At 49.0% G+C, this 25,203-nt stretch overlaps 5 protein-coding genes across 8 annotated transcripts in view; 2 read left to right on the top strand and 3 right to left on the bottom strand.

Moving 5' to 3' along the window:
- Window positions 1–522: 522 nt before the first annotated feature.
- On the top strand, window positions 523–2,351 carry LOC117653293 (methionine adenosyltransferase 2 subunit beta-like). Its single transcript, XM_034398878.1, has 5 exons — window positions 523–762; window positions 958–1,145; window positions 1,223–1,375; window positions 1,469–1,662; window positions 1,743–2,351. The coding sequence occupies exons 1-5, from the start codon at window positions 644–646 to the stop codon at window positions 2,004–2,006; spliced, it is 918 nt and encodes a 305-aa protein (XP_034254769.1). The 5' UTR covers window positions 523–643; the 3' UTR covers window positions 2,007–2,351.
- Window positions 2,352–2,509: 158 nt separating this feature from the next.
- LOC117653292 (B-cell linker protein-like) lies at window positions 2,510–8,530 on the bottom strand. Its single transcript, XM_034398877.1, has 11 exons — window positions 8,275–8,530; window positions 7,747–7,991; window positions 7,383–7,671; window positions 7,209–7,290; window positions 7,065–7,134; window positions 6,673–6,986; window positions 6,544–6,592; window positions 3,723–3,851; window positions 3,540–3,638; window positions 3,303–3,454; window positions 2,510–3,192 (listed from the first exon to the last, which is right to left on the bottom strand). The coding sequence occupies exons 1-11, from the start codon at window positions 8,322–8,324 to the stop codon at window positions 3,070–3,072; spliced, it is 1,602 nt and encodes a 533-aa protein (XP_034254768.1). The 5' UTR covers window positions 8,325–8,530; the 3' UTR covers window positions 2,510–3,069.
- Window positions 8,531–8,676: 146 nt separating this feature from the next.
- LOC117653291 (rho guanine nucleotide exchange factor 39) lies at window positions 8,677–12,752 on the top strand. Of its 2 annotated transcripts, XM_034398876.1 has the most exons (12): window positions 8,677–8,818; window positions 8,903–9,040; window positions 9,206–9,319; window positions 9,408–9,550; window positions 9,622–9,843; window positions 9,923–10,109; window positions 10,195–10,358; window positions 10,445–10,717; window positions 10,797–10,940; window positions 11,034–11,201; window positions 11,282–11,365; window positions 11,479–12,752. In XM_034398876.1, the coding sequence occupies exons 3-12, from the start codon at window positions 9,211–9,213 to the stop codon at window positions 11,842–11,844; spliced, it is 1,860 nt and encodes a 619-aa protein (XP_034254767.1). In that variant the 5' UTR covers window positions 8,677–8,818; window positions 8,903–9,040; window positions 9,206–9,210; the 3' UTR covers window positions 11,845–12,752. The 2 variants fall into 2 exon arrangements, with proteins under 2 accessions (XP_034254767.1, XP_034254766.1); XM_034398875.1 differs by lacking the exon at window positions 8,677–8,818 and having other exon boundaries at window positions 8,894–9,040.
- Window positions 12,349–14,492, bottom strand: LOC117653294 (uncharacterized protein F13E9.13, mitochondrial). Of its 2 annotated transcripts, none has more exons than XM_034398879.1 (7): window positions 14,210–14,492; window positions 13,444–13,526; window positions 13,233–13,373; window positions 12,960–13,159; window positions 12,747–12,874; window positions 12,542–12,665; window positions 12,349–12,445 (listed from the first exon to the last, which is right to left on the bottom strand). In XM_034398879.1, exons 1-7 carry the CDS (start codon window positions 14,283–14,285, stop codon window positions 12,373–12,375), a joined length of 825 nt encoding a protein of 274 aa, XP_034254770.1. In that variant the 5' UTR covers window positions 14,286–14,492; the 3' UTR covers window positions 12,349–12,372. The 2 variants fall into 2 exon arrangements, with proteins under 2 accessions (XP_034254770.1, XP_034254771.1); XM_034398880.1 differs by lacking the exon at window positions 14,210–14,492 and adding an exon at window positions 13,679–13,742.
- A 1,461-nt stretch (window positions 14,493–15,953) lies between these two features.
- Window positions 15,954–25,203, bottom strand: part of LOC117652947 (mucin-1) — a 64,801-nt gene continuing 55,551 nt past the window's right edge. For both annotated transcript variants that reach the window (XM_034398168.1, XM_034398169.1), the window contains 3 exons: window positions 20,003–20,219; window positions 19,050–19,720; window positions 15,954–18,944 (listed from right to left, as the gene is read on the bottom strand). In XM_034398168.1, coding sequence (XP_034254059.1) covers window positions 18,792–18,944; window positions 19,050–19,720; window positions 20,003–20,219 — 1,041 coding nt within the window. In that variant the 3' untranslated portion in view covers window positions 15,954–18,791. The remainder of the gene's footprint in view (window positions 18,945–19,049; window positions 19,721–20,002; window positions 20,220–25,203) is intronic.

Below are 25,203 nucleotides of genomic sequence, written 5' to 3'. Positions count from 1 at the left end.
GGTAGGGGCCGGGGAACGTCCCTAAATGAGTACGGGAAAACGGCTCCGGACGCCGAAATGACAGACTTATGCCGCACTGCTCGGCGAGCGGGGCGTAAGGGCATGTTTTTGGAGAATAATTGTGCGTTATAGAAGCAAGGTAGACTCTTTCCGCGCAGTGCTCCGTAAACTATGCCACAATTACAAGCAAATGTCAAATTTTGAGCCCAGTATGAGGGGATTTGCGAGCACCTTTCCGTTTCGTTCACGTCACCTACGTCGCCATACAGGCAGAAAAACAGAAAACCTGGCTCATATTTCAACATGATCTGTTTTGTGGCCACCGTGGCCACTGCTCCACATTTTTGCGCATTTTTGTGAAACCACCGTCCCGACGCGACGGGGCTCATGTTCTTCGAAACTTGAAGGCCGGGCCAGTCGGAGGGAGCCTTGCCAAGCCAAGGTGGCAGTCCAGCGACCTTGATTGAAAGTCCCTCCCTCGAAGTGCAAATAGTCGAAGATCGTCTTATTTTCAGTGCACATACTGTACACACCTGTTTGTTTATGTTTGTTGCTTTTCTGCTGACCGGCTGTCGGGTTGACCTTCATTCGGCGTTCCGGGGTCACAATTTGGGTTGGCATGACAGTTTAGATCTTGTACGCCATGGCCAACAAATCCGAAAAGAGACTGTTCCTTACGGGAGCCTCAGGTTTGTTAGGGAGAGCTATCCATCGCATGTTCAAAGATGCCGGCTGGATCGTGTTTGGAACTTCTTTGACCAGGTTAGTTGATTTTCACTATTCCGATAGTGATGATTCTGCTCACCACTCTCGTAGTATTTTAACATGTTCCATACGTTGCCCATTCTACATTTTTTATATGTTCTATCTGTGAGACTTACGTTTGTATGTACTCATCAGATTCATTTTTGACTTATTGCCGATCATATCCCAAAGCAACATTCTATGTGCTTTCAGAACTGGACCCGAATTGAATAAACTAGACCTCACAGACTTTGGAGCCATAACAACAGCTATCACCAAGTTTAAACCCACATTTATTATTCATTCTGCGGCACAGAGGTTCCCCGACAAAGTCAGTGCTGAACCAGAGGCTGCACGCCGTCTAAATGTGGATACAACTTTCCATTTAGCTGAAACTGCAGGTAAATCAATTATTCACTATGGTGTTGCTCATGAGAAATTTTGATATTATTTCGTGTATTAAAAAAAAATGTTTCAGATAAGTACGATATACCACTCCTATACATAAGCACAGATTATGTATTTGACGGTAGCAATCCTCCTTTTAAGATTGATGACAAACCAAACCCTATAAATGAATATGGGAAACTCAAGCTCGAGGGTGAAGAAGTGGTCCTTGCTGCCAATAAAGGTTCACTTTTTTGAGTGTACATGGAATGTACTGTATTTCATTGAATTTATGTGGCCATAGCACTTTATGTCCTAAGGATAATTTTTATTGCAGAGCACTTGGTCCTTCGTATACCTGTTTTGTATGGACCAGTTGAAAAACTTTCTGAAAGTGCTGTCACATGTTTGCTGGAACCACTTTTGAATGTAGCGAAACCAACCAAGGTCTCTGACTATGAGAAAAGATGTCCTTCTCATGTGGATGACATTGCTGATGTGTGTCTCAATCTTGCTGAATCAAGACTACAGGTTTGTATTTTGCCAAATTTATCAATCAATCAAATTTTGACTGCATTTACCTCATTGATTTCCTTTCATTTGTGTCCCAGAGTGCTGCTGTCAGTGGTATTTTCCAGTGGTGTGGGTCTGAAGTCTTCACCAAATTTGACATGGTCCAGATCATGAGTGAAGTTTTCAGCCTTCCTGCTGCTCACCTTTCAAAGGCACCTGTTCCAAGTGAAGTTTCTAATCAACCTGTCAGCCGCCCGTATGATACTCAGCTTGATCGTTCTCGCCTTGAATCTCTGGGCATAGGTAGGCATACACCCTTTGCAGCAGGGATCCGCAGTGCATTAGCAGCTTGGGTTTCATAGATTCTGAATGCATTCCTACACCACCTCAGTTTCACCTGACAAGTTCAATTCTTTAGGCTTGTACCTGTTGATATGTTCAAATTAGACAGCATTAGAGAGGTGGGCCTAGAAGTAATTTTAGAAGTTATTTTTTATAAAGTTTATATCAAAGGAATTATGATTTTGGTGCTATGATTTGTTTTCCCACCGTCTTATAGTTTACTTTTCTAGAGTTGAGTCTTTTCTCTTTTTGAATGTTTATTTATATTGTTTGGTGCATGGGTATTGCCACATCCTACATCCTGTGTGGCAAGTTACATTTTAAAATATTTTTGAATGACAGACATTTTAATCTGTTCAGCTAGAGTTTCAGTTTCATAAAATCAAACCCCATCTCCGTTTCACAAACAACCCACACCATACCCAGACAGTGATGTATTTCATTGCTCATAGCACTCCACATTAATTATGAAAAGCAGAGACTGAAATAGGAAAAAAAGGTAAGGTACAAAATCTAAGGTATGTAGAGCTGGAACTAAGAAATTTTATTTTTCCTTAGTTGACATGGGATCAGTCAGACAAATGAAGTTCACAAAATAATGGCACATCATTAGACAAAGGTGATTTTTTAAAAATACTGTAGCTGCTCTTTTGATTGTAAAATGTACAATTGCATTCTTCTTTGGTCATTTTATGACAGAGTCTTCAAGAACAAACTGTTTACCATTTTTGCTTCATGGAAGCAGAAAAAATAGAAAATAAGTACCATTCAGCTTAAACATACAAAAAGTTATAAAAAATCTTAATTGTTAATACAATAAATATATTAAAAATAGATATCCTCTAGTTCATGGAAAGTCTTAAACTGAGATGTTCCAACAGAATTCAAGCAGCCATAATTCTTTCATCATGGTTGTATGATATTTCTATGGGAGTATGGCTACTTGCATTCTATTGAAATCTCTCCTCTAAAGGCTTATTTTAATCACAAAAGTTTCAATGAAAATTATCACAAAACCAATAAATAATCAAGCAATACTCTCTTGGAGGTTGAACATTATGACATAGTTAGGTAACATGTTTCTCAATGGCTTAGCTTGGGTGGGGACTTTTTCAAAACTGTGCGACCCGTTCTTTCATTTCTGCTAAAGAGGAGCAGATTTTCAGATTGATAGTTTATGACCATCTCTTCAATTGATGAAAAACTCTGGAAAAGAAGAAAAGATAATGCATAAACATTTTCTTAAAAATAAACGGCACCAACAAAGGAACCAACTGCAGTACCAAAGGTTCTCATATTATAGATGTGATAAGTACCTGCTCATCTGGCTTCTCAAACCCAAGGGCAATGCGTCCATCCTTTCTCTGACGGACACTTATGTTGTAAACTCGTTGGTTGTACCAAAGGGTCAATGTTAATGGGTTTTGGGATTGAGATGAGGGTCTGATAAGAAAGTACCCATCAACACCTGCAAAATGTAGTGTGTTCAGGAGTGGTCAACAAGTAGTCATTAAACTGCAGATTATGTTAGTTCACGTAAGTCACCAAATTACCATTTTTTATTAATTCTTCAGCCTGCTTACGATCAACATTATGAAACCAAGGCTGATGATCTAAATTTGCTGGTAAAAGTCCGCCTCTTGCAGCATCAGCTAGTGAAAATATATAAAAATTATCAATTACATTGAGAAATAAAAAGTACAAATAGCTAAATGAAACCTAGCTTAAAAACTTACCAATCGGTTTTTCCTGTTGGGGCCTAGGTGTTGGAGGCAGAGGTCTGTTGGGTACAGGCGGCCGCTGGTCTAGTTGCACGCTCTTGGTGCTGGAGCTCACGGAGGTCACCCTCTTACTTTCACTTTTTTCTGCAACAAACAAATAGGAAACCTGAGAACTGTCTTTTGCCATCTGCACTTGAACGTTCGCAGTTGCACCTCGGGAAAACTTTTGACTGATACGATATCGGGCGTGGAATAAGGATGGGACGCAGACACCCGACGTTTTAACATACTAGAGTTGCTCCAGTCGTCCCAGCGAGAAACGGGGTTGAATGAGGAGAACGTTTTCCACAGGTGCGATCCGCGGGCGGACTTCTTGAGAGGCAACGTTGACGAAGACGAGGACGGGCAGGGCGACGAGGACAGGGAGGACGAGCTCCTCAAGATCACTGAGGACGTGATGTCGATGTCCACGACCCGCGGGACCGCGACCGACAGCTTGCGCGGCAGAGTGCTGTGCCGCTCCGGTCCGAGGGAAGGCCTGGCGCTGGGCTTGGGGCCCGGCCTCGGCTTGGCGGGGGCCTCCGCACCCTGGGCGGCAGCAGCGGCGTGCGCCTTCGCGGTGCGATGTTCCTCGCGGGCGTCCGGCTTGTCGACGGCGAAGCGCTTGCGCCTGGAGGGGTCCACCGGCACGGGCGGCGACACGGGCTTGTCGTAGTGCACGGCCTGCTTGGCGTCCTTCTCGTCGATGGTGTGGTACACAGCGTCCGGCGAGGCATGGCCTGTGGCTACCTTGGCGGCCTGCTTGAAAGGGGTGACGGGCTTGTCGGCGGGCTTGACGCGCGGCTTGACGAAACTCGTCCCCTGGATCGTCCGGAGAGGCTGCCGCAGGGACGCCGTCGTGGTGCCCTCTTTGACGTCGCGCAGGTGCGCCTGGTGCAGGTGCGTCGCGGACCGACTCACCAGGGCCGCCACCGCGCACAGGCCGCCGGCATTCCCTTGGTCGTCCCCGCCTCGCGGCCGAGGCCTCGGCAAGGCGCCATCAGCCCAGGCCGCCGCCTTGCCGCCCAGGCCGAGTCCCAGGCCGTCCAGGGGGTCGCGGTTCTCGCTGAGGGAGCGCCACACCGCGTCCAGGTTGGTGCGCGCGCGGGTGAGGCGCGGCCGCAGTGGGGTGCCGCTCAGGTGCGGCGGGAGGCGCCCCTTGCCGGCCGACTGCTGGAGCTGCTCGATCTGACGCCGCACCAGCGACGGCTGGACTTGCACACTGACGAGCATCGCGGCGACGACGACGGCGACGCGGCCTCAGGGCATGTCGTGCACGGCCTACGCGGAGACACCTCGCCTCTTCCCTCGGGGAGCACCCGGCCGACAGGCAGCCTCAGCCTTATCGCGGGGAGGTGAGTCACACGGGGCACACTGGGAGGCAACCCGCGGCAGGCACAACGAGATTCAGCGGCGCGTCGACGTGGAGGTGTCGCGGCCGCGGGGAAGCACGGACTGCGACTGGCGCGTGCCGCCCGCGCCATGCCGCGCCATGCCGCGCCGCGGGAGCAGCCCCCGTCGGCCCCATGCAGAGACTAGAGAGCAGAGACCTCCCCGACGGGCAGCAGGCTCAATCCAAACCAGTGCTTTGTCGTTGTCTCTCTCGCACCCTTGAGTGACGCCACATGAGTGCGAGTGAGACAGAGCAACGAAGCACGGTTTTGGAATCAGCCTACAGCAGGACCACGGCAGCGAGGGAATTTTCAGACAGACCAGCAGCTATCTACGACGCGGAACGAGCAAACCGAGTCTGGCTGAAAAAAATACCAATTTGCTGAAAACTAGTGGTCGAGTTCAGAGATGCATCACACCTGCAATGCCCGCGCCCGCACTGCCCCAGGGTACCCTGGGAGGCCGATCCGGACCGCGCTCGGGTAGGACGTCGTCCATGTCGTGGCCCAGGTACAGCAGCCGTCGGTGCAGGGCCACCAGGCGGTCGGCGGCGTCCTCGGCCACGCGCCGGGCCAGGCTCTGCAGCAGGGGGCACACCATGCCGCAGTAGAAGCAGGCCGCCATCGTGCTGGTTGGGGCGGTCGGGAGGTGCTGCAGGAAGAGGTGCACCACAGTGTGGTGGCGGCGGACGTCGAGACGATGCCGACGATGAGGGCAGCAGGCGGCGCCCGGAATGGGTGCTACATGTTGCAATGCCAACCGGCGACGCACTACCCGCAAGGCGCCTCGCCCGCACCATCGCGCAGCGTAGCAGCGTCGCGTAGCGTAGCAGCGTCGCGTAGTGCATGTCAGCTGTTTATGGGTGCATCCCGCCCCTGCCTCGGCTGCCTCGGCCCAGTCGACACTTTTTTCCAGCGCCCCTCCCCCCCTCCACCGTCTTTGTTTTTCTTCGGCTACATCGACCGTGCAATCGTGCACCGCAAACGCAGAGATCTCCGAAAATACGGCCCACCTTGAATTGCAAAAGGGCGCGCTCAACGGCAGACGAAGATTAAAAAGTTTGGACCTCAATGTGACGTTAATGAATGAGTGTTAATGAGGCCGTTGCACAAAGGCGGTCGCCCCGCGCCGCGCCTGCCCGCGCCTTCCCGGGGGCTTTACGGCATCTTACGGCAGCTGGCACCCACGTGACGCTGAGGGGAGAGGAGAGGGGAGGGGCCTCCGAAGAACCGAAGAACAACCCGGCAGGGAAAGAAGGGGAAAAAAACGTCCACATAATGTCACAACGATGACATGTGGCTAAGCGGGACCGGGAGACTCAGCCATGCACCTCCAAAACTTGCAAACCAAGAATAGGGGGAAAAAAAAAAAAGATTTGTTGAGCTAAACTAAACCTGGGCCATACCTGCACTCTGCTTAGAATGGAGGAAGCTTCTCTGAGAATGGGTTTGAATCTGTGAACAGTTAAAAATAGTTACAAACCAATCCCTGGGAAGATAAATGACTTATGAATCTTAAAGAAATCTGCACAAACCTTCTGTTTTTCTTCAATGGGCTCGTAAACACCATCTACACTCTGCTGCACTTGGAGGATGGTATGATGGGACCCGTCAGACAAGCTTGATCCACTGGAGCAAGGGCTGTAAACACTGTCGCAGCCACTAGATCTCTTTGAGCACTGAGAAAGTCGAGACGTTGCAGCAGATGCAGCTGAACCGTGAAGAAATGGCGTGGATTGTGCAGATGCTTTGGAGTAGCCTGGGCTGCAGTTTGGAGTATGATGATCAATGATTGATCGGGGAGATGAATGTAAAAAAGACTGAGGTGCGGCATTGGTGGAATGTGGGTCTGGAATGAGGTTCAGGTTGCAAAATTAACAATGGAGAGCGGACATACTCAAATCAATGCACTGCAAATTCCAATTACCATTCAAAGGACTCAAGCGTGGCAATTGAGGTGATGAGTCAGACTGCACTGGCTCATAGTCATCGTCACTCTGAAATACAAAATTTTGAGTTAAATATAAGGGGAAACAAAACAATCTATGAATAGTGTAGATGTGATGCCTACCTGAGTCTGTGAGGAAAGACTTATTGAATCTGATGACCATAAGTGACCTAAGGCTCCAATGACCTGTTGGACCTGTTCTGATCTGCAAAGAAAAACATTTATTTAAATTGTTTCAGAAAAAGAAATTGTCACATGTTAAAGAGGCAGTTTATATAGATTATTTTTATCACTTACTCAGGGCCTGGAGGTTTAGGCAAACCAGCTGTGAAAGAACTTTTTAAATTTATACCATTAGAAGAAGGCACCCTTTCCTTGGTTGCCAACCTATCATTTTGAAGTTGGATTTGCTGGCCAGTAACTGGAAAAGGGGCTGATATGGTTTGAATGGAGAGAGGTTTGGCAGGAGGCCTGAGCAGGGGGCGCTCTGACGGCCTTTGAACTGATCGCCTTCCAGAATCAGCCCCAACTGCCTCATGGGATGGTGTCTCATTTTTCTTGAATGATCTCGGAAACTTTGATGAGCCTGGTAATCAATAAGTATATGACATTAAAGGATTCTGGCAGAAAAAAACTTACAAAATTCTGATTAAATTACTACCTGAATGGCCGGACGCAGCCAATGATGCAGCCACAGTTTTGGCAAGAGCAGCAACCCGACCAACACCAGAACTCTTTGTCTGAACTTCAGGAGCTGCTTTCTCGACATTTGTTACATTGGTACTGACATCACCGTAGAATCCAGAACTTTCAGAGTTCTGGTCGTCATCAAAATCTGTGTCCCACGATCCAGTATCACTGAGTGTGGAAGTAGAGCAGTACATGCTACCATTCGAGAGTACATTTCTGAAACAGGTTGTAAAAATACACTGTTACTAGATAGGCTCCTAATACAAAATGTGAAGAGATGGAATACATGGACATAATGACACAACATGTAATCATCTTCAGCAGCTGTGCACTAATTGTAATGTCATAGGGAGCCCAAACCCGCGATTTGATCATAAGGCGACTCGAAAGATGCGTCACGGTAAGTCACATCGAGTTTTTGTCATCAACAATACATCGAACCCTGAGAGGAAAGGTCAAAAGCCGACACAGGGTTCGACGATTGTATGGTGTTACTAACCCATTATTGTTGGCGATTTGTGACGACGGAGAAGCAGCCGAGTTTTGCATGAAAATGTCAAACCTCAGGCATATGAAGAATGTGGAAGACTTATTGACGCAGTGAAAACAAACTAAATAATTGGTTGTGGAAAGATAGCAACGATTCTGACACTCCACGTCAACTTCTGTTTACGGCTGGTCAAGTCAGTTGTGTTGTTGTTGTTTACCCGTGTGGGATGGAATACCTAGGTGGAGGGGGGAGTGAAAACCGAAGCTTAACGTAATCGCAACATTCCAAAACACAAGAGGACATTTTCCCTTGTTATGCCTGTCACGCTTAAGAAGTCCAAATTTTAATGAAATTCGGTTGATTTGTTGATTTAATTTCATTTTATTGAACTTAAAGCACTACTATGCGAAATATCGTGGAACGATTTGTATGGCAAATCGAGTGCTAGCAGTGCGACCACACTCCGAAAAGCAAGCACTAAAGACGGTAAACTCATTTGACTTGCTCACTTGTATGAAAACAGAAAAGTCCATTTGCTTCGAACCATTTACTAGTAAGTAATCTTATTAGTGGGTATGTGTAATGATCGGTAAAATTCACATTTCAGAGACGAGCCAGGTATCTTTTCTGCCTTTAGGTTGGGAGCAGTTTTCAGATTTGAAATTTGAGGCGGTGGCGCTCTTGTTCAGGAAGCCGGTGGGAAAGAAACCGTTTATTGTTGTACGTCTCAACTTGTTTTGCGAAGAATAGGGGCTTATTCCTGCTTGTGTTACAGGTATGCTGTCATTTACGCTGATACAATGTCCTTGCTGTTCATGTTTTTCATAAACTTTGAAGGATTCTATGCCTTCATATCTCAATGCTTGTTTCTCAGTTCTGGTGCTGTCATTGTCACTGAAGTTTTACCATTGTTTACTAAGCGTATCCTCCCCTTTTGCAGCCAACATGAACACTACGGGTTGTCAAACACCCCCTAGTCAGGGCCTACTTAGTGCTGAGTTACGCTCCCTTATTAATGAAAGAAACATTCTCACAACGAAAACCAGAATAAAAGGCAAGTACCTAACCAGGCATACATCATACTTTTCAGTCTAATCTCTGTTTCCCAGTAATTATTTTTACAAATTTTTATCATTGAGCAGTCTTAAGCGCCCTTGATGATGTAAGCCGAGATGCTTATCGACTGAAGCAAGAAGAGAAGGAGCGTCACCTGCGAGCCAATGCAATTCAAGAAATTTTGACATCTGAAGCGTCATACCTTCAGCAACTGGAGACAATCATGAAGGTACACTCATCTTCCTCCTAAATTGTGGCGATTAGATTTTGTGTGGTGCTAATTTATGTTGTTGTTTTCAGTTCTTCATGGAACCCCTTAAAACTAAAGACTATGTATCACAAGCTGAATGGAATGCTCTGTTTGGTAACATTGAAACTTTATATAAAGTTAATGGAGCACTTTTAGATGAACTAAAGGCAAATCCAGAAAATGTAGCAGCTGCATTTTTGAAACTGGCACCGTACTTCAAACTGTACTCAGTTTATGCTTATGACTACAAGCAGATTGTTACTATTTTGCAGGTAATCTTCAGTGACTTTAATTTTTTCTACGAACTGTCCATTTTTGAAATTGAGGAAACCGATTTGTTATTCTTTGCAGGAAATGCACAGGAGTAATCCTAGGTTAGCTGCATTTATTTTATGTCAAGAAACCCGGCCTGAAGTAAGCAATAAATTGGCTGCCCTTTTGATTGTTCCTATTCAACGCATCCCACGTTATCGTCTGCTCTTACAAGAGGTGCTGAGCCATACTACTCCATTCCAACAAGATTATTACACTTTGCGAAGTATGTGCTAGTGTACATTCAAAGGCAGAACCTTTAACTAAAAAAAATATTCTAGTCAAAAATGTAATTTGTATCTGGTTTGCAGGTGCTCTTCAAGAAGTAGAGGGGACTGCCAGACATATCAATGGCCTTGTTCAAGAACAAGAAAACATGGAAAAGATGATTCAGCTTCAGAATAGTTTGCATCATAGGAGACCGGGCATCATTACTCCAGGCAGAAGATTCATTAGGGAAGGCATTCTGATGAAGGTAGTAACCATTGTTTTCAATTTTGATAGAATACATCCCATAGTCAGCTAGTTAAATTTTAAAAAAATAAAAAAATCATCCATCAGGTATCATCAAACGGGCGCCGTCCCCTACCACGCTATTTCATTTTGTTCTCTGATATGCTCATTTATTGCATAATCAGAGCAGGGAAAACACCCTCTCAACCAGGTGCCCTGAAGTGTTGCTGCATTCTTCCTCTGAAGAGATGTGTTGTACAGCCAGTGCTAAGTCAGGGTGTCCTTCGACTCTCATGCCATGGAGAAACCTTGATCTTATTTTCAGCTTGTGTAGAGGACTCAAAAAAATGGTTGGAAGCCCTCCAGCAGGCTCTTAAGCAGGTACATTATTTTTCACTTTGTGATAGTGCTGTGCATTTTCCAGTGTTCTGAACTCATCTGGTTTCTTTTAACTTTCCAGTACCATGCTAACTTGCAAACACTACGGAAGGACAGCAGTGCAAGAAGGCCAATGCGTCGCAAGGATATTCTGAAAGACACGTGTGATAGTCCCAGTCAGTTGGTTGTTGCTACCAACAGGAAGAGGGCCAATCCAGATCACTGTGTTAGTATTTTTTTAAATTTTTTTCTTCACTGTTACTCCACATTGCCCACAGTGTAAACCTATAGTACATTCCACAATATCCTTTGTTTACAGGGGGAAATAACTAGCCCTCAACCTACAATGTTGTCCTCTACACATGCTTCCCTGGCAACTCCTGATACTCCAGACCAGAGAAAACATGGCTGTTTTCCAGATTGTCGCCCAAGTAAAATGCGTTGTTTGTTGCCAATTTTTCAGCAAACCCCTCCTGCCTCTACTCCGGTGAGTTTAAGCTCTTCTTGTATATTAAAGAATTGGAACATGTGGTACATGGGAATCTTATGTTTGTTCTCTCTTTACAGAAACCAACTATAAGTTATCCTCTCCGAAGCAGTCTCAGAAATCACAACTCAGCCTCCCGCCGAGAAAATCGACGTCGTGTTACAGTAAGCATATTCATTCTTGTTCGTCATTCTTGCACTGAAGCCCTCTATGGGTGTACTCAGTACACACTTAAGTGCTCTCTTCTATTTCTTACCCTCTTGCTATTTTTTTCCAGATTGTTTCACCCCAAGGCACTGTCTCCGTACAAACTGAGAACGGTCCTCTGGAATTCCATGCGGCTAGGAGTGGTGAGCCGCCCCTGGCGTCAGGTCCTTCATCCGAGACTGCAGCAAATGAAGTTGACTCAAGTAAGGTCTTGGAAAGTAGGAATGATGAAGTCGATGGTAACACATGTGAGCGTAATAACTCTGCAGCAGACGTAACTGACACACCCAAGGAAAGCAGCACAGCTGTGGTCCCTTGGTCACCATTTGGTGGAATCCAAAGCATTGGAAATATATTCTTAGGAATTCATAAGGCCTTGAGGAGGTCTTTGAGGCGCTCATTGTTCCGGTTTACACCTGAGCTTCAACTTCAATAGTTAAAAGCATTGCTCATTTTTGTACCTTTTAGTTGATTTGTCAGTTTGATCCTACAACTCAATGTTAGGAGCAGTGGCTGCAATGCACATTGGAGGCACTGTCCCTAACATTGAGTTTGCATTGAAGCTTAGGTGTCAGTCTGTGATATTTGAATGGGATGCATTGATGAATTAATTCAGTAGTATACCACTATGTGTATTTTACCCTGAGCTTATTTCCTCACATCCTTTTGTCGATTTTATATGTGTATCATTGTTTCTAATTTTTACATAGTACTTTGTTGTTGCTTTTTCTGCATGGCAGCTGTCTATAAATGATGTCATAAGTTTTTTTGTGCACGTGATATGATATGATTTATGGACAACTCCTTTAAGATAAGTTTTTAACTCTTGGGTTTACTTGTACTGACACGGAAACACAGAAAGCTGTAGATTTAACTTGACTGGGAAAAGTTAAGAATTTTTGATTTCCACTCCATAGACAATACATCTTAATCAAAATTGTTTCCATAAAAAAGGAAAGATTTTTTATTTGCTGTTAATGTAGGCTAATTTTCTCATGAAAGATTGAACTCTGTCCCTTGAAACGGGGTTCACCCACCTAAAATGAAGAGCAATGAAAGAGAAACTGTGGTCAGAATTTTAATTAATGACAAAATCAACACTAAATTGTTGATGTTCGAACTTGGCTACTTACTTGCCATCCTCTTTGAAGTGGGAGCCGATAATTGCACCATTTGCGTAGGGAAGGTACTTCTCAATGTTATCCTTGTCGATTCCAGACCCTATGAGGACTGGTAAAGTTGTGTGGCCTGCTACTCCTAAATTATGTCAAAGACATCCACGAGATTACAACAAAATTGTACATCGTGTTCTAATTTTATAAAATTTTTATTTATTACCTTTCACTTGTTGCTCATCTGCAGCATGACCTGTTGCGACACCTGTCACAATGAGACCGTCACTCATGAAAAACTCAGCGGCATGTGCTGTTTCTTCTATACTCACATCATCTGTTATCGAATGAGAGCTGAGAACAAGAAAACCAAAGTTGAAGATGGCCATTGTATTTGGTTTTTGAAATCATAAGTGTCAATGGTGTGTGTGTTTGGTACCTGTGCTTCTTCTTAATGTCGGTGAAAATTTGTACATGCTCAGCATCTATAAGTTTTCTGTACCTTAGGAGTTCACCAGCACATCCATCAATGAATCCCTCATCAGCTATGTGACTAAATACAAAACCTTCACAGCGAATAAATTGTAAATTAGCCGCAAGTGCTGTAGCAATGGCTTCATGATTTGCCCCAGCCAAAATCTGTGGATTAGAAACATATGGATATTGTGGAACAGGCTGTAAGGATTGAAACAAATTAAATCAATTTGATTACCTGTACTCCACATGGAATTTTTTGAGGAACAATTTTCCTTATTTCAGAGGAGACGCGAGTCATCACAGCCGCTGTCTCAGGAGTAAGATGTTGGCGACGCACATAGGGAATGTCATTCATGTTTTCTATCAACACACCATGCTGTACAAAGAGAGCCATAAAAGCCACTAATAAACACATTATTGTTTTTAAATCTGGTCAAGTAACTCACCACTGAGCTTTTGGCATATATTTCTGCATCCATACATGCTTTGTCAATAACTTTTTGCAGTGATCCTGCATACTTGGGGGTACCTGACAAAAATAATAAATAATGTTTTGAAAGTTTTTCACACATATTTGCTGTGCGGTTTCGTATTGGCTTTGGAAAGACATCCTCATCTTTTTCCAAGCAAACGAAAAGAGGCAAAATTTTTTGAATGTGGTGTTGAAAGTGACAGTATTACCAGCAAAGACTAAGGGTCAATGTATTGTTAATTTTTTATTCTCTTGGCGGCGGGCGACCCTATGGCCCTACGTGCCGGGTGACACGCCGCGGCGCATCCCCCCCCCCCCCCCCCCCCCCTCGACCCTCCCCCGCGGCACGCCTGATACGCCCCTGCCGCCGCCTCTCCACGCCCCGCTAGCCCCGCCCCGCGGCTATCGGCTCAGTCGCGATCGCGAGAGGCGCGGTGCGTCGCGGTGCGTCGTCGGGCAGGTGCCTGCCTCCCGGTCTTTGGACACGCGACTCTTGTTACGAAAGCCCGCCGTGCGGACACTGTCGGAGAGTGAGCGGTTCTTGTTCGAGACGCGGGTTCTCGCCGTCGTCCTCGTCATGTTCTCGACGGCGTTCGTGTCGGCCAGCGGCCAGCGCGTGGAAACCATATGGGGCGAAGGTTAAGTCGCCCTGTGCGCGTGACGTCGGCAGGCGGGCGGCGCGAAGGGCCCTGGTTGGCGCGCCGTCCCTCGGTTCCTACAATGGCGTACCGCTAGCGTACCTGGCAGGGCGTCCACGTGAATCATGCCGATGACGGCGAAGCGGCCGCCGCCGAACAGCTGTTTGAAGCGGTGCATGGCGGTGTCGTGTTCACACGCGCAGCGTGGCGCGCCGCTCAACCTTGTAGGGTTGTTGCTCGGAGTCGGATCCAGTTAGCCTCTGGCCTTGAGCCTGGCGTTTGTGGTATGTTTAAAGTTTTGTCTCGCGATCCACTGGTTTTGATTTGTCGCTTGAGCTGAACGTTGGATCGGTTTCCGTCGGCGTCCATATGCAGTCAGTGTTTCGTGTTTCTCTGATCTCCCAAAGGGGTGGGGTGGGTGGGGCTAGTGTAGGATGAGAAATTATTCGAATCTCAAACGAGAGCCCATCTATAACTTCTCTACTCCTTCACCTCCTCACTTCCCTTCCTTGCAGGAACCTGTTTTTCAGGGAAGTCCCCTCCCCAGCACCCCACACTGTGTCATTTTTTGCACAAATTTATGCGGTGATCGAAGGAAATGTCAATATATATGTTGATTTTGGATTATTTGGGCAGTAAATGAAAACAGTTTTAATATTCAACATTTTTATTTCTTTATGATAATTTTATGATTTTTTATGATCTTTTCCTCCCTTTGAGTATGGAGAACATCATGAGAATGTCAGTGATACATTTGCATGGTTTGCATTGTTTCCATTTATCCCTTATCATAAAGACTGCATGTATCTGTAGAAATACAGAAGCACAGGTACCTTTGTATTGGACTGGATTCTCTCAAGTTATCACTTTTCACAGAAACAAGATTGAAGAGCAAAGGATTTAAACATCTAACAATCAAACAATTTTAAAAAGTGAAAGTTTTGATTCCCTGCTAGATTTTTGTTTCCTTTTTAAGATAGGACAATTAATTAATACTTCTGCTACAGGTATACCTAGTCCTAGTTCACATGGATAATTTTCCATTGAAAGACATATACAGAGTGGTGACAATGTGCAGGCATATCTATGTTACATATATTTTATGTGTGGGATTTTGGTTCTCTATACACGCCCATTCACTCATACACACATTTAAAAAGAAAACAAAAACCTTCATGAAAAGCAATACTCTGTCAGAAGAAAACAATTAGCAGAAGAGTGAGTTACCCTATTTTGACCTACTATCTGGAGGCCAATTCTTACTGAGGGTTTAAAAAGTCTATATACATGTCTACATATTCATACATATATATACTTTTTATATTTTTAAAATGGTATAATTTTCTGGTTTAAAAGCTCTAGTAAGTTAAAAGAAAAAAATTTCATAGATAATTGCAATCACTCAAAGTAATTTATGCAATAGTATTGTTGTAATAAAAACTATACAGTTTGACTTAAAACATAATAAATAAATAAAAACTCAGTCCATCACACATTGTGCATGAAACATTATTGCAAAAATAGTAACTTTACCTGTTTTCTCCCTTCTTTGCATGAAGTGTCAATGCACAAATTGAAAGCAATCAAACAAACAAGAAATAAAAACTGATAGGCTTTTTGAATTAAGACCATGAGACAGTGAACGTGTTCAGTGTTCGAGTTTCACAAATTAAATCAAAAACCATTCTATCTTCCTGTGACAATCATAATAAATAAATAAAGAACTGTGGACTGAGAAGGAAGATAGATATATTTGCTCCACATTGAGTTGATTAGTGTTGCCAAGCAACTGTCAACACTATGTGATTGCAGTCCCAACGGGAGCAAAAATTCAGTTTTATTTGTCATTGAAGTTAGATTTATAAATAACGCACCTTAGGCATTTTCTTTTTAAAATGAGATAATTAAAAGAAAATTGCTACAAAATGAAAACAGAAGTGGAGTGGATGCAAGAGAAATCTCTTTGACATAGCCTTTGCTTAGTGTTATAATTAAACAGGACTTATTTAACATTTACATGCACCATAATATCAACACAACTCATTCACTCACCTAGAGAGGCTAAAACCTATGTCCTATTCATGTTCTAAACTGTTTTGTTTCGTCATCCAGACACTTCATTTTTTTTCACATTTTGTCCTAAGTACCCAGTTATGAAACACAAATGTAATGAAAGCAGAAAAGTAAACACCTCTCAGTTTCTGAGCTGCTATTTTATGCCTCTGTTCTCTTTTCTTTCACACATGCATCCTTGCATTCTTTCACTCCCTGTACAGAAGGTCAAGGCTCATAGAGCTTATAAATCATTTTGCGCCAGAGAAAATTTCTATTCAAAAGCACTTGCACATGGGGACAGGACCTACCACTGTGAGACTTGAGGGTAATTTTCAGACTATTTTTGTTTAAGTACTACGACTTAATATTTTCTTATTGTAATAACATAAGCCATCCACACTGGTAGACTATTTCCCAATATGCTGCTTGTGATTTTGAATGTAACTCTCCAGCTGGACAGTTTTCTATATAGCAAGATTTGGTATATCAACTTTTAAAAGATTTACTTGTAGAATCATTTAATAGAAAAGTTGTCACATTGAATGGTGTGCTTACATCTATATAAAACATAATGAGATGACATGGTCCTTCATTTGTTTGAAGGACTTTGTGAAAGCTAATTACAATGACAGTTAATGATATCACAAACCAGGCTAGGCTAGATCTAGTATTTTGGCTTTTGGCTGTTGCTGGGCAAGGAGATGGATGACCTAGTATACTACATCTTTTTTTTTAACAGCAAGGTCCATATTAAAATTCTTTGACATGCTTTCCAATACTGAAGGTAACAAAAAACAAGGGGGTGGGGGAACAAAACCCATGTAACTCATGGTTTTGATTCTTTTCTCAGTTGGGCAAAATTACAAATTATCATTGTCACATTGAACTGAAGGGGGAGCTCCTCCAGCTACATACCTGTTCAAATTCTACATTTTTCTCTTGTGAACTGCTCCATTGGGTACCCAGCAATTTTCAACAAATAAAAGAAAAAAAAAGTATCAAGGCAAACTTAAATACTAAGGATCTAAATCATTCAAACCATAAAATACCACTGCTGTCAAAATTACAAATTATCACTGTTGCAGTACATCCTACAATTTCCTCTTGTGGACTGCTGTTGGGTACCCAGCATTTTAAACAAATTAAAAAACAAAACAAGTATATCAAAGCAAACTTAAAAACTATAAAATAGGTTCTACATAACTCATATTAAAAAATAGCACTGCTTTTCATGCAGTTTCTCTTATACACACCAAAACAAGAAAGAAGATAAATACTCCTCAATTGAGGCAGGAGGTTACACAAGCACTATCAAGTGTACTTGAGAAGCAAAAGGGTTGAGAAAGAATAGTTTCAAGCTGATCTTGCTGTTCATCTATTAATTCGCATAAATTAAGAGGGAAAAGTGGAAGAAATGAGGCCTAAAGTTGAACTGCCATGTGTTGATAAATATCTTGAGACAATTTACTGTGCTTTGATAGCTCTGTAGCAAAATTAAACTGTACTCAAGATATTAGTAGTGCTTTGATTAGCAGTTCTTAAAAATCCAAATCTTAATCACTTAGTAAGTTTTAAAAATTTTAGAAACGCTCGTGCTACTCACCAAATTTTATATCTAAACGTACTGTAAAAATGATGAATGTTGTGAGCACGTGAGTCACTCTCTACTGGCTAGCAAAGCGGTTAGCTTAGTTTCTTAGTTGCTAAAATGTGCTAGTCCTAATAATAATTTAGTGAGCGTCCCGGGGAATTTTCTTGTTTTTCTACTCTTCTTGAACTTTTCGCGAAGTTCAGTCAAAGTATGATATCAACGTCGATTTTAAATGTAAAGAGGTTCCCAAGTTTAGGAATCCATTTAGTTCCTATCGGACATTGAATACTCATCAGCATCTAGCTTAGGTAAAGGCCTATGCCAAAGCTTTCTTGCCTCATGAAGTATTTTCCTCTTTTTCCCTCCTTTCTGCCAAAGTGTCCTCTTTTCTTTATTCGAAAGATGCTTCAAATATATTATTTGTTATGTGACATTCATTGGTCCATGCACAAAACAAGTTGTCTTCAAAATTTTGCCTGAACCAGTTACCTTCTCATTTAATTAAATGACCATTCAAAATTAGCTCTAAGATCATGCCGTTTTTGGTAAGTCAAAAAAAGAAAAATCAACTTTTTTGAAACTTTTTCCCTATTAGTCAGTCACAACATTATTGAATAGATTCCTATTCATTCTGCACAGTGACCATAAAGGCAATTTGTATTTTTTTTTTGTTGTTTTATAATGATTAATGAATTATTCACTTTCATCTGCCCTTTCAAGTTTGTAACAAATAACAAGGTACTGATCTGGCTTTCAAAACCCTCCTTCTCATGAAGGAAAGAGGAATACAGAAAACGATGAATCACATGAGTTGATCCATTGGTAAATTTAAGCTGATGGGTCATGGTCTCTGGTCTGTCCATGTCATTAGCTTGTACTCAAGACTAGAACGTAACAAATATTCACAACAATAACTTTGATCCAAAGAAACAAGTTGGCGCCACTATAGTTTTGCATGATCAGTACCTGGGCTATTTGAGGCAACATTCTTACGTACACTCGGTGGTTGTGTTGAGATCATGGTCCGCGTGCTCTGGGCTAGCACTTGCGGTTATTGTTGGCACCAGAGTGGTGCTGCATGTGGTCACTGCGGCGCTGTCGCTTGTTGCGAGACGAGCGAATTTCACGAGCCTTGTTGTTGCGCTCCAGGGAGTCGCGCTTGAGCTGCTGGCACGCAGCCCGTTGTACCAGCTGCAAAGGGACAGACAAGGCACGGCGTTAGATGTGGATCGTGAGACTAAAGTGCGTCTTTGTGGCTTTGGTGTGCGCAGGCTGGAGGGCCATCATGAGACTCACCTTTTGCGCCGTGCGGTACTGGACAGACTGCTGCTGTTGCTGCTGGTAGGGAGAGAAGGCGTTGGGCCTTCTGGGCGAGGCCTGCACCGCCGTGGTCTGCGCGGGGTTGGGGCTGCTGGACCGCGTGGGCGAGTGCGCGCCCCGCTCCACGGCGACGGCCGCCGCGCCCGAGGGGCCGGAGGCGGGGCTCGAGGCGCCGGACGGGGAGGCAGTTCTTGGCGGGGCCGAAGTCTCGGCCGCGACGGCGGCCTGCTTGCTGCCCTGGTTGCCCTGCTTGGCGGGTCCTTGGCGGCACCGCCTCAGCGCGGCGGCGTGCGCCGACGCCGCGGAACCCCTCTGTGGGGACCTGGCGGGGGGCGACGCCCCCACGGAGCTGGACAGCGGCGTGGCGGCGGCCGCGGGCGCGGCGGACCGGTGGTACACCGACATGCTGGGGTGCTCGATGAGCAGGTTCTCCAGCGGGGACGTCTCCAGTGGCACCGAGCCCGAGGTGAAGCAGGGCGGCGGCGTCACGAACCAGGACTCCTCGAGGGGCCTTGACGCGGCCGCGACGTCGTCGCTGTCGGGCCAGTGGTAGGAGGTGGTGCTGACGGCCAGCGTCAGCCTCGCGGCCGCGGTGGCCGCCGGCACGGTGACCGCGGCCGAGGCCGAGCCCTCGGGGCAGTCATCGTCTGCAACAAGAGACGCACGGTTATGCACCTGACGTGCACGTGTTGGACAGCCGCCTGAACGGTGGTCGGCAAAAAGCAACACTTTGCCCCTGTAAGTACACTGCAAGTCCAGTGGTAGAAGTTTTCTTGCCATTCAAGGACCCCGGAGTGCCAAACTTTGTCAGTCTCTGAGGGTAATCCGGGCCCAGAAGGCTGGCATTCAAAAGTGGCAAGGAAACTGACCGATGAAGGCCGGCTCTGGATCTGCCTCTGGCATGCACGCGGTCCGCACGCGGTACTCACCGGTCCGGTCGACGAGAAGCCAGTCGTCGTCAGCCTCGACGGCGCTCAGCCGCACATCGACGCCAGGCAGCGCCGCGCTGTCGGCGCTGGGCACGTCGACGGTGATGGTGGCATCACCCTCGACCGCGCGGCTCGGCGACGTGGCCGCCGCCGCCGCGGGGGACGAAGAGCCCGGGTACCCGAGCAGGTAGCTGGCCAGGCTGTTCAGCATCTTGATCTGCAAGCAGAGGGAGAGCGCTCGGTTATTCGGGGTGCTGGTGACACCGTGGTGACAGCTGGCCGCCCTTCTCGCACTCGCTACCGCCTTTATTACTGTTATTGTTATTATTTTTGTTGCCCCGCGTGGCGCGGTCAGCGTGCCCGACCCGCCCGACCAGTGAGGCCATTTGGCCGCGCGCCCGAAACTTCTCTTTTTTTTCGCGTTCTAATTTTAAATGTTTGGGGCGATCCGCAAATACCGCTGACGTCTTGCGCGCCTTGCCCCGTGTCGCCGCCACGCCACTGTGGGCCACGCCACTGGCAGTGCAAGTGGTGCATGGCACGGTGTGTTGCGTCAGCGCGAGGTCGTGGAGGGCGCCGGCCAGGGGATGGGATGCTGCCCGCCGCCCGCCGCCCTGCCACTGCACTGCCGGCGCTCTCGCAGTCAAGACATCATTCTGGAGTTTTTGTTGGCTGGCTGCCTGCAGCGGACTGATTCCGAAAGTCTGTTTGGCTGCTCCGTCTTAACACCCGTAGGGAACGACCATGAGTGAGAGAGGCAGAGCAACGTAAACGACTCGAAATGAGTGGCCTGGGGGGTATATTTTTTGGCGGGGACGAAGCCTCTCTCCTTCGCTGGCGGCGCGCCCTGCACGCCCTGCACACAGAGGTCGCCGTCATCGGAATGCCGACGGCAGTGGCGCGTCTCTTTCTCTCTCTCTCGGGCCGTCCGGACGGTTTTCTTTTTCGGCCATCCGCACACGAACCTCGCCAACATAAAGAGGGTCTTAAAATACGCGGCACTGTTTATCAACAGTTTGAGCGGGACTACCCGCCGCGCGCCGCGCCACGCCGCGCCACTTTGGCCAGCTGCTCTGCGAGTGCACGTACCGCTTGACATTGCGCGGGCAAAGTGACCGTGCCAAATCGGCAGGGAATGCCACTTCATCGCGTGCGCCACGGCAGCGCAGCCATGGACTCGGACTGCACACGGACAGAGCCGCCGCTCGTTACATTTCGGTTCTTTGTTTATTCTTTTGGTGGCGCTGACGGTCGCCCAGCTGCATGGTGAACTACTGTCCGCGCATTGTGCCGTGCACGGTGACCAGCATGGTGGCCTGCATGGCGACCTGCATGGTGACCAGCATGGTGGCCTGCATGGCGACCTGCATGGTGACCAGCATGGTGGCCTGCATGGTGACCTGCATGGTGACCTGCCATGGTGACCTGCCATGGTGACCTGCATGGTGACCTGCATGGTGACCTGCATGGTGACCTGCATGGTGACCTGCATGGTGACCTGCATGGTGGGTGACCTGCCATGGTGACCTGCATGGTGACCTGCATGGTGACCTGCATGGTGACCTGCATGGTGACCTGCATGGCGGCCTGCATGGTGACCGACCTGCATGGTGGCCTGCATAGTGACCTGCCTAGTGACCAGCATGGCGACCAGTACTATGGTGACCGACCAACATGGTGACCAGCATGGCGACCAGCATGTTGGCCTGCATGGTGTGCGCCGGGCACAGCCGCGCAGACACGCAACATCCTGCTGCTTCTGCAGTTCTGCACTCGGCCCGGCGTGGGGCGGGGAGTGGGGCCAGCTGACGCAATCGCGCCTAGGCCGGCGGGGCGGGGGCCAGGGGCGGGCCGGGGACCCTGCTGTAGGGGGAAGTTGACGGGGAGCTGTCGTCCTGTCGTTCCTGGCGTGTCATTCGAGCACGGCGGCACTTGTCGGGGCTCGCCGAGGCGTCGAGGGTAGCCAGCGCGGTGCCCAGCAGACTCATTCCGAGAGTCGTCGCGTTCTCTCTCTCTCGCGCTCATGGGGCGTCCCGTGCAGGTGCGAGAGACAGAGCGACGAAAGCGACTCTCTGCTGGCGGCCTGGCAGTGCCGAGCGCCGAGCAGCCGGTGGACAGGTCGCGATATCGGTCAAGGCGCCGCGAAGCAACGCGAAGGCGTCGGGACTCGACTCGCGTCGAGAGCGCCTGGCCCAGCTTGGCCGCGGAGCGCGGCAGGGGCAGGTCGTCCGCGCGTCCGACGAGCCGCGGAGGCAACGGGACGAGGCGCGGGGCTGGCGGGGCGCTTCGAATGCCAAGGTCGGACACTGAGCGCATCGCGACGCCGCGCCGTGCGAGGCTAGGCCGGACTAGGCTAGGCCTACTGTTGGCTCTGCGCTAGGCGAGGCTAGGCTAGGCCAGGCCCTGCGCCGAGTAGGTAGATAGCAACGGCCCAACACGAGCTGCTCAGTGCGCAGCCATGGCCGCCTTGGGCGCCTCGGGCAGGAGGGGGAAGAGTGTCACTCTGAGGTCGCCGGGCCTGTCGCCAGCCAGGGAAGGCCCAAGAGGGGGGGGGGGTTAAGTGCCTCGCCACCCTTGACCCCTAGATAGCCGCCTGAGTGTTAGGCAAAAAGCAACCCGTTGCCATTGCAAGAAGGCAAAAGGTGCTACGTTCCCTCCGCTCTGCAGAGCCATGGCCACTGGCCCGGCCCTAGCCGCGGTAGCCTGGCGTCCACGGGGCGGCTAGACGGCGTGGCGGCAACGCCCCATGAGTGCGAGAGACAGAGCGACGAGAAAGACTCGGAATCAGACTGCTGCTTGCGCGAGGCAAACCTTGGCATTACAGTGGTGCGGTCCGCGGGTCCGCGACGAGGAAGCATTGCTTATTCGCCGCGACTCGTCAGTGGGGCACCGAGGGGCTAGACGGCGGCGAGACGGTGCCTAGCCCAACCTAACCGTGCTAGCCGTGCTACGACTCTAGCAGTGTTGTGACTAATCGTGCTCCAAACGTCAAAGGCAGCAACGCGGTAGCGCGGCCCACTGGCATAGACTGAAATACGCCGTATCATCACGTTTATAGTGTACCCCCACCGCGGACTGTTTTGGGCGATCGACGCGCTAACCGAGTCTCCAGTGGATCATTTCGTGGCTGTCTCTCTCGCTCTCATGGAGCGTACCGCCGGGCCGCCAGGAGTGCGAGAGAGACAGAGCGACGCAACGATCCTCCGAATCGCAGGCGCCACGCCGCGCCGCCCATAATAGGACGAGGAGATCGGGCGATTATCACGCCCAGGCAGTGTGGCGGTCTGGCGGCTGTTTCCTCGTCGTCCTGAAGGACGCCGTCACGGAGTCCTATGGAGTCCGAGGCATGCACCTGGACCAGCGCAACCATCCCACAGTGGGCCAGAAGACCGGTGGCGGCGGTCAAAGCCCCGGACGCGTTTTGAGCTGCAGCGTCGCTAAATAGTACTCGAACCGGACGCGTGACCCCACCAATGGATTCCTCGTTCGGGGGACAATCCATTGGTGGGGTCACACGCTCGGTTCGAGTCCTGTTTAGCGATTCTGGAGCTCGAAACGCGTCTAGAGTTTTGGCCGCCGCCGCTCTGTGCGCTGTGCCCGGCCGGCTGGATTATCTCGCCGCTTCTTTTCGGTCGTCTTTCCGGCGATGCCTCGGATGCCGTCATTGACTCGATAATTGTGGAACGTGTCCGAGTGAGTCCGACGAGTCCGGCCATCCCGGGTGGCCATTAGTCATAGCAGAAACAAGGTCAAGTCGATCCGAAGCGATCGCCGTCCGAGTGTCTGGCCTGCAGACTGATGCCGAGAGTCTCTCTCGCACTCGTGGGATGTCCCGTGTGGGAGCGAGCGAGACAGCGCGACGACAACCACTCTCGGACTCGGTCTGCCGGTCGCGAGTCCGTACAGTACAGTGTGCTATCCGCGGCGCGTCGTCGAGTACACTGCCTCGCTCGCCTCGCCGCATGCAGGCGGCGCAGGCCGAGGCGCAGGCCGAGGCGCAGGCAGACCACCCTGACGACAGCTAAATACATACGAGGCCGCGCGGAAGGCAAGACGGGGCGGGGCGGGGGCACGCGCGTCCAGCGCGAATAGAGGCATTGTGCGAGGCTAGCGCGAAACCGTGAAGCGGATTTGCAAAACACGGCGTGCCGCGGCGTGCCGTTCCGCAAAGGGAAGGACTGGCTCGGCTTCGCCTTGCTTCGCCTTGGCGGCGACGCGAGAAGGCTGCAGTGGTTTTCGTCGCTCTGTCTCTCTCGCACTCGTGCGGCGTTGCGCATAGGTGCGAGAGAGACGGCGCAGCCTGCTGGAGGGCGTGCGGAATAGGATTCCGTACGCCCGGCGTCGGCACGGCGTCGGCACGGCGTCGGCACGGCGTCGGCACGGCGTCGGCAGCGGCGTCGGCACGGCGTCGGCACGGCGTCGGCACGGCGTCGGCACGGCGTCGGCACGGCGTCGGCACGGCGTCGGCACGGCGTCGGCACGGCGTCGGCACGGCGTCGGCACGGCGTCGGCACGGCGTCGGCACGGCGTCGGCACGGCGTCGGCACGGCGTCGGCACGGCGTCGGCACGGCGTCGGCACGGCGTCGGCACGGCGTCGGCACGGCGTCGGCACGGCGTCGGCACGGCGTCGGCACGGCGTCGGCCACTTAGCCTAATGCGCGACCCGCTGGACGGACATGCGGCGGAATTAATTATCCTTTCTGCCGCTGCTTTTTTTTTCGGTCCGCTCCTTTCCCGGCGGCGCCGCGACGCTCGGTCTCTGTCCGGGAAGTCCCGCACTGCCGAGCCGTGCTGCCGAGCCGCGGCCGGAAGGATCGGAACGCGATTAGAATAGCACTAGCACTGCCCACTGGCGTGGCCGCGGCGTGGCGTACACCTCCACTGCCGCCTGCAGACTGATTCCGAGAGTCGGTTTCGTCGCTCTGTCTCTGTCGCACTCACGGGGCGTGCAGTGTATGTGCGAGAGAGACAGGCGACTCTCGGAATCAGTCTGCTGCTGACCGCCTGCGTGGCCTGCGTGGTGCCGCTGCGTGCGCCGCGGTAAAACTTATCTGCCTATGACCTCGGCGTCGCGGCGCGTCGCGTCGCGGCCTGCCTGGCTTGCTGGCTTCAGCCTTGCCTTGCCGGTCCAGGTCCAGGACGACACGGCGGCGGCCGCTTGGATCCGTTCCCACCCATTCTAGGCAGCGCTCCAACGCAC

Source organism: Thrips palmi, unplaced genomic scaffold (assembly GCF_012932325.1).
Source record: "Thrips palmi isolate BJ-2018 unplaced genomic scaffold, TpBJ-2018v1 HiC_scaffold_8, whole genome shotgun sequence".
In the NCBI taxonomy this organism is placed as follows: domain Eukaryota; kingdom Metazoa; phylum Arthropoda; class Insecta; order Thysanoptera; family Thripidae; genus Thrips; species Thrips palmi.
Note: the sequence above shows the minus strand (reverse complement) of the source record. Positions and strands in the feature narration are given on the sequence as shown.

Excerpts from the sequence above, each read along its gene's own strand:
- LOC117653293 (XM_034398878.1), top strand. The coding sequence starts at position 644 with ATGGCCAACAAATCCGAAAAGAGACTGTTCCTTACGGGAGCCTCAGGT. Across the intron at positions 763-957 it reads TTTGGAACTTCTTTGACCAG|AACTGGACCCGAATTGAATA; the intron begins GTTAGTTGATTT and ends ATGTGCTTTCAG. Across the intron at positions 1,146-1,222 it reads CCATTTAGCTGAAACTGCAG|ATAAGTACGATATACCACTC; the intron begins GTAAATCAATTA and ends AAAATGTTTCAG.
- LOC117653292 (XM_034398877.1), bottom strand. The coding sequence starts at position 8,324 with ATGCAAAACTCGGCTGCTTCTCCGTCGTCACAAATCGCCAACAATAAT. Across the intron at positions 3,455-3,539 it reads TGAAGAATTAATAAAAAATG|GTGTTGATGGGTACTTTCTT; the intron begins GTAATTTGGTGA and ends TACATTTTGCAG. Across the intron at positions 3,193-3,302 it reads TTGAGAAGCCAGATGAGCAG|AGTTTTTCATCAATTGAAGA; the intron begins GTACTTATCACA and ends CTTCTTTTCCAG.
- LOC117653291 (XM_034398876.1), top strand. The coding sequence starts at position 9,211 with ATGAACACTACGGGTTGTCAAACACCCCCTAGTCAGGGCCTACTTAGT. Across the intron at positions 10,359-10,444 it reads GGGAAGGCATTCTGATGAAG|GTATCATCAAACGGGCGCCG; the intron begins GTAGTAACCATT and ends ATCATCCATCAG. Across the intron at positions 11,366-11,478 it reads AAAATCGACGTCGTGTTACA|ATTGTTTCACCCCAAGGCAC; the intron begins GTAAGCATATTC and ends ATTTTTTTCCAG.
- LOC117653294 (XM_034398879.1), bottom strand. The coding sequence starts at position 14,285 with ATGCACCGCTTCAAACAGCTGTTCGGCGGCGGCCGCTTCGCCGTCATC. Across the intron at positions 12,666-12,746 it reads AGATGAGCAACAAGTGAAAG|GAGTAGCAGGCCACACAACT; the intron begins GTAATAAATAAA and ends GACATAATTTAG. Across the intron at positions 12,446-12,541 it reads CACTTCAAAGAGGATGGCAA|GTGGGTGAACCCCGTTTCAA; the intron begins GTAAGTAGCCAA and ends TCTTCATTTTAG.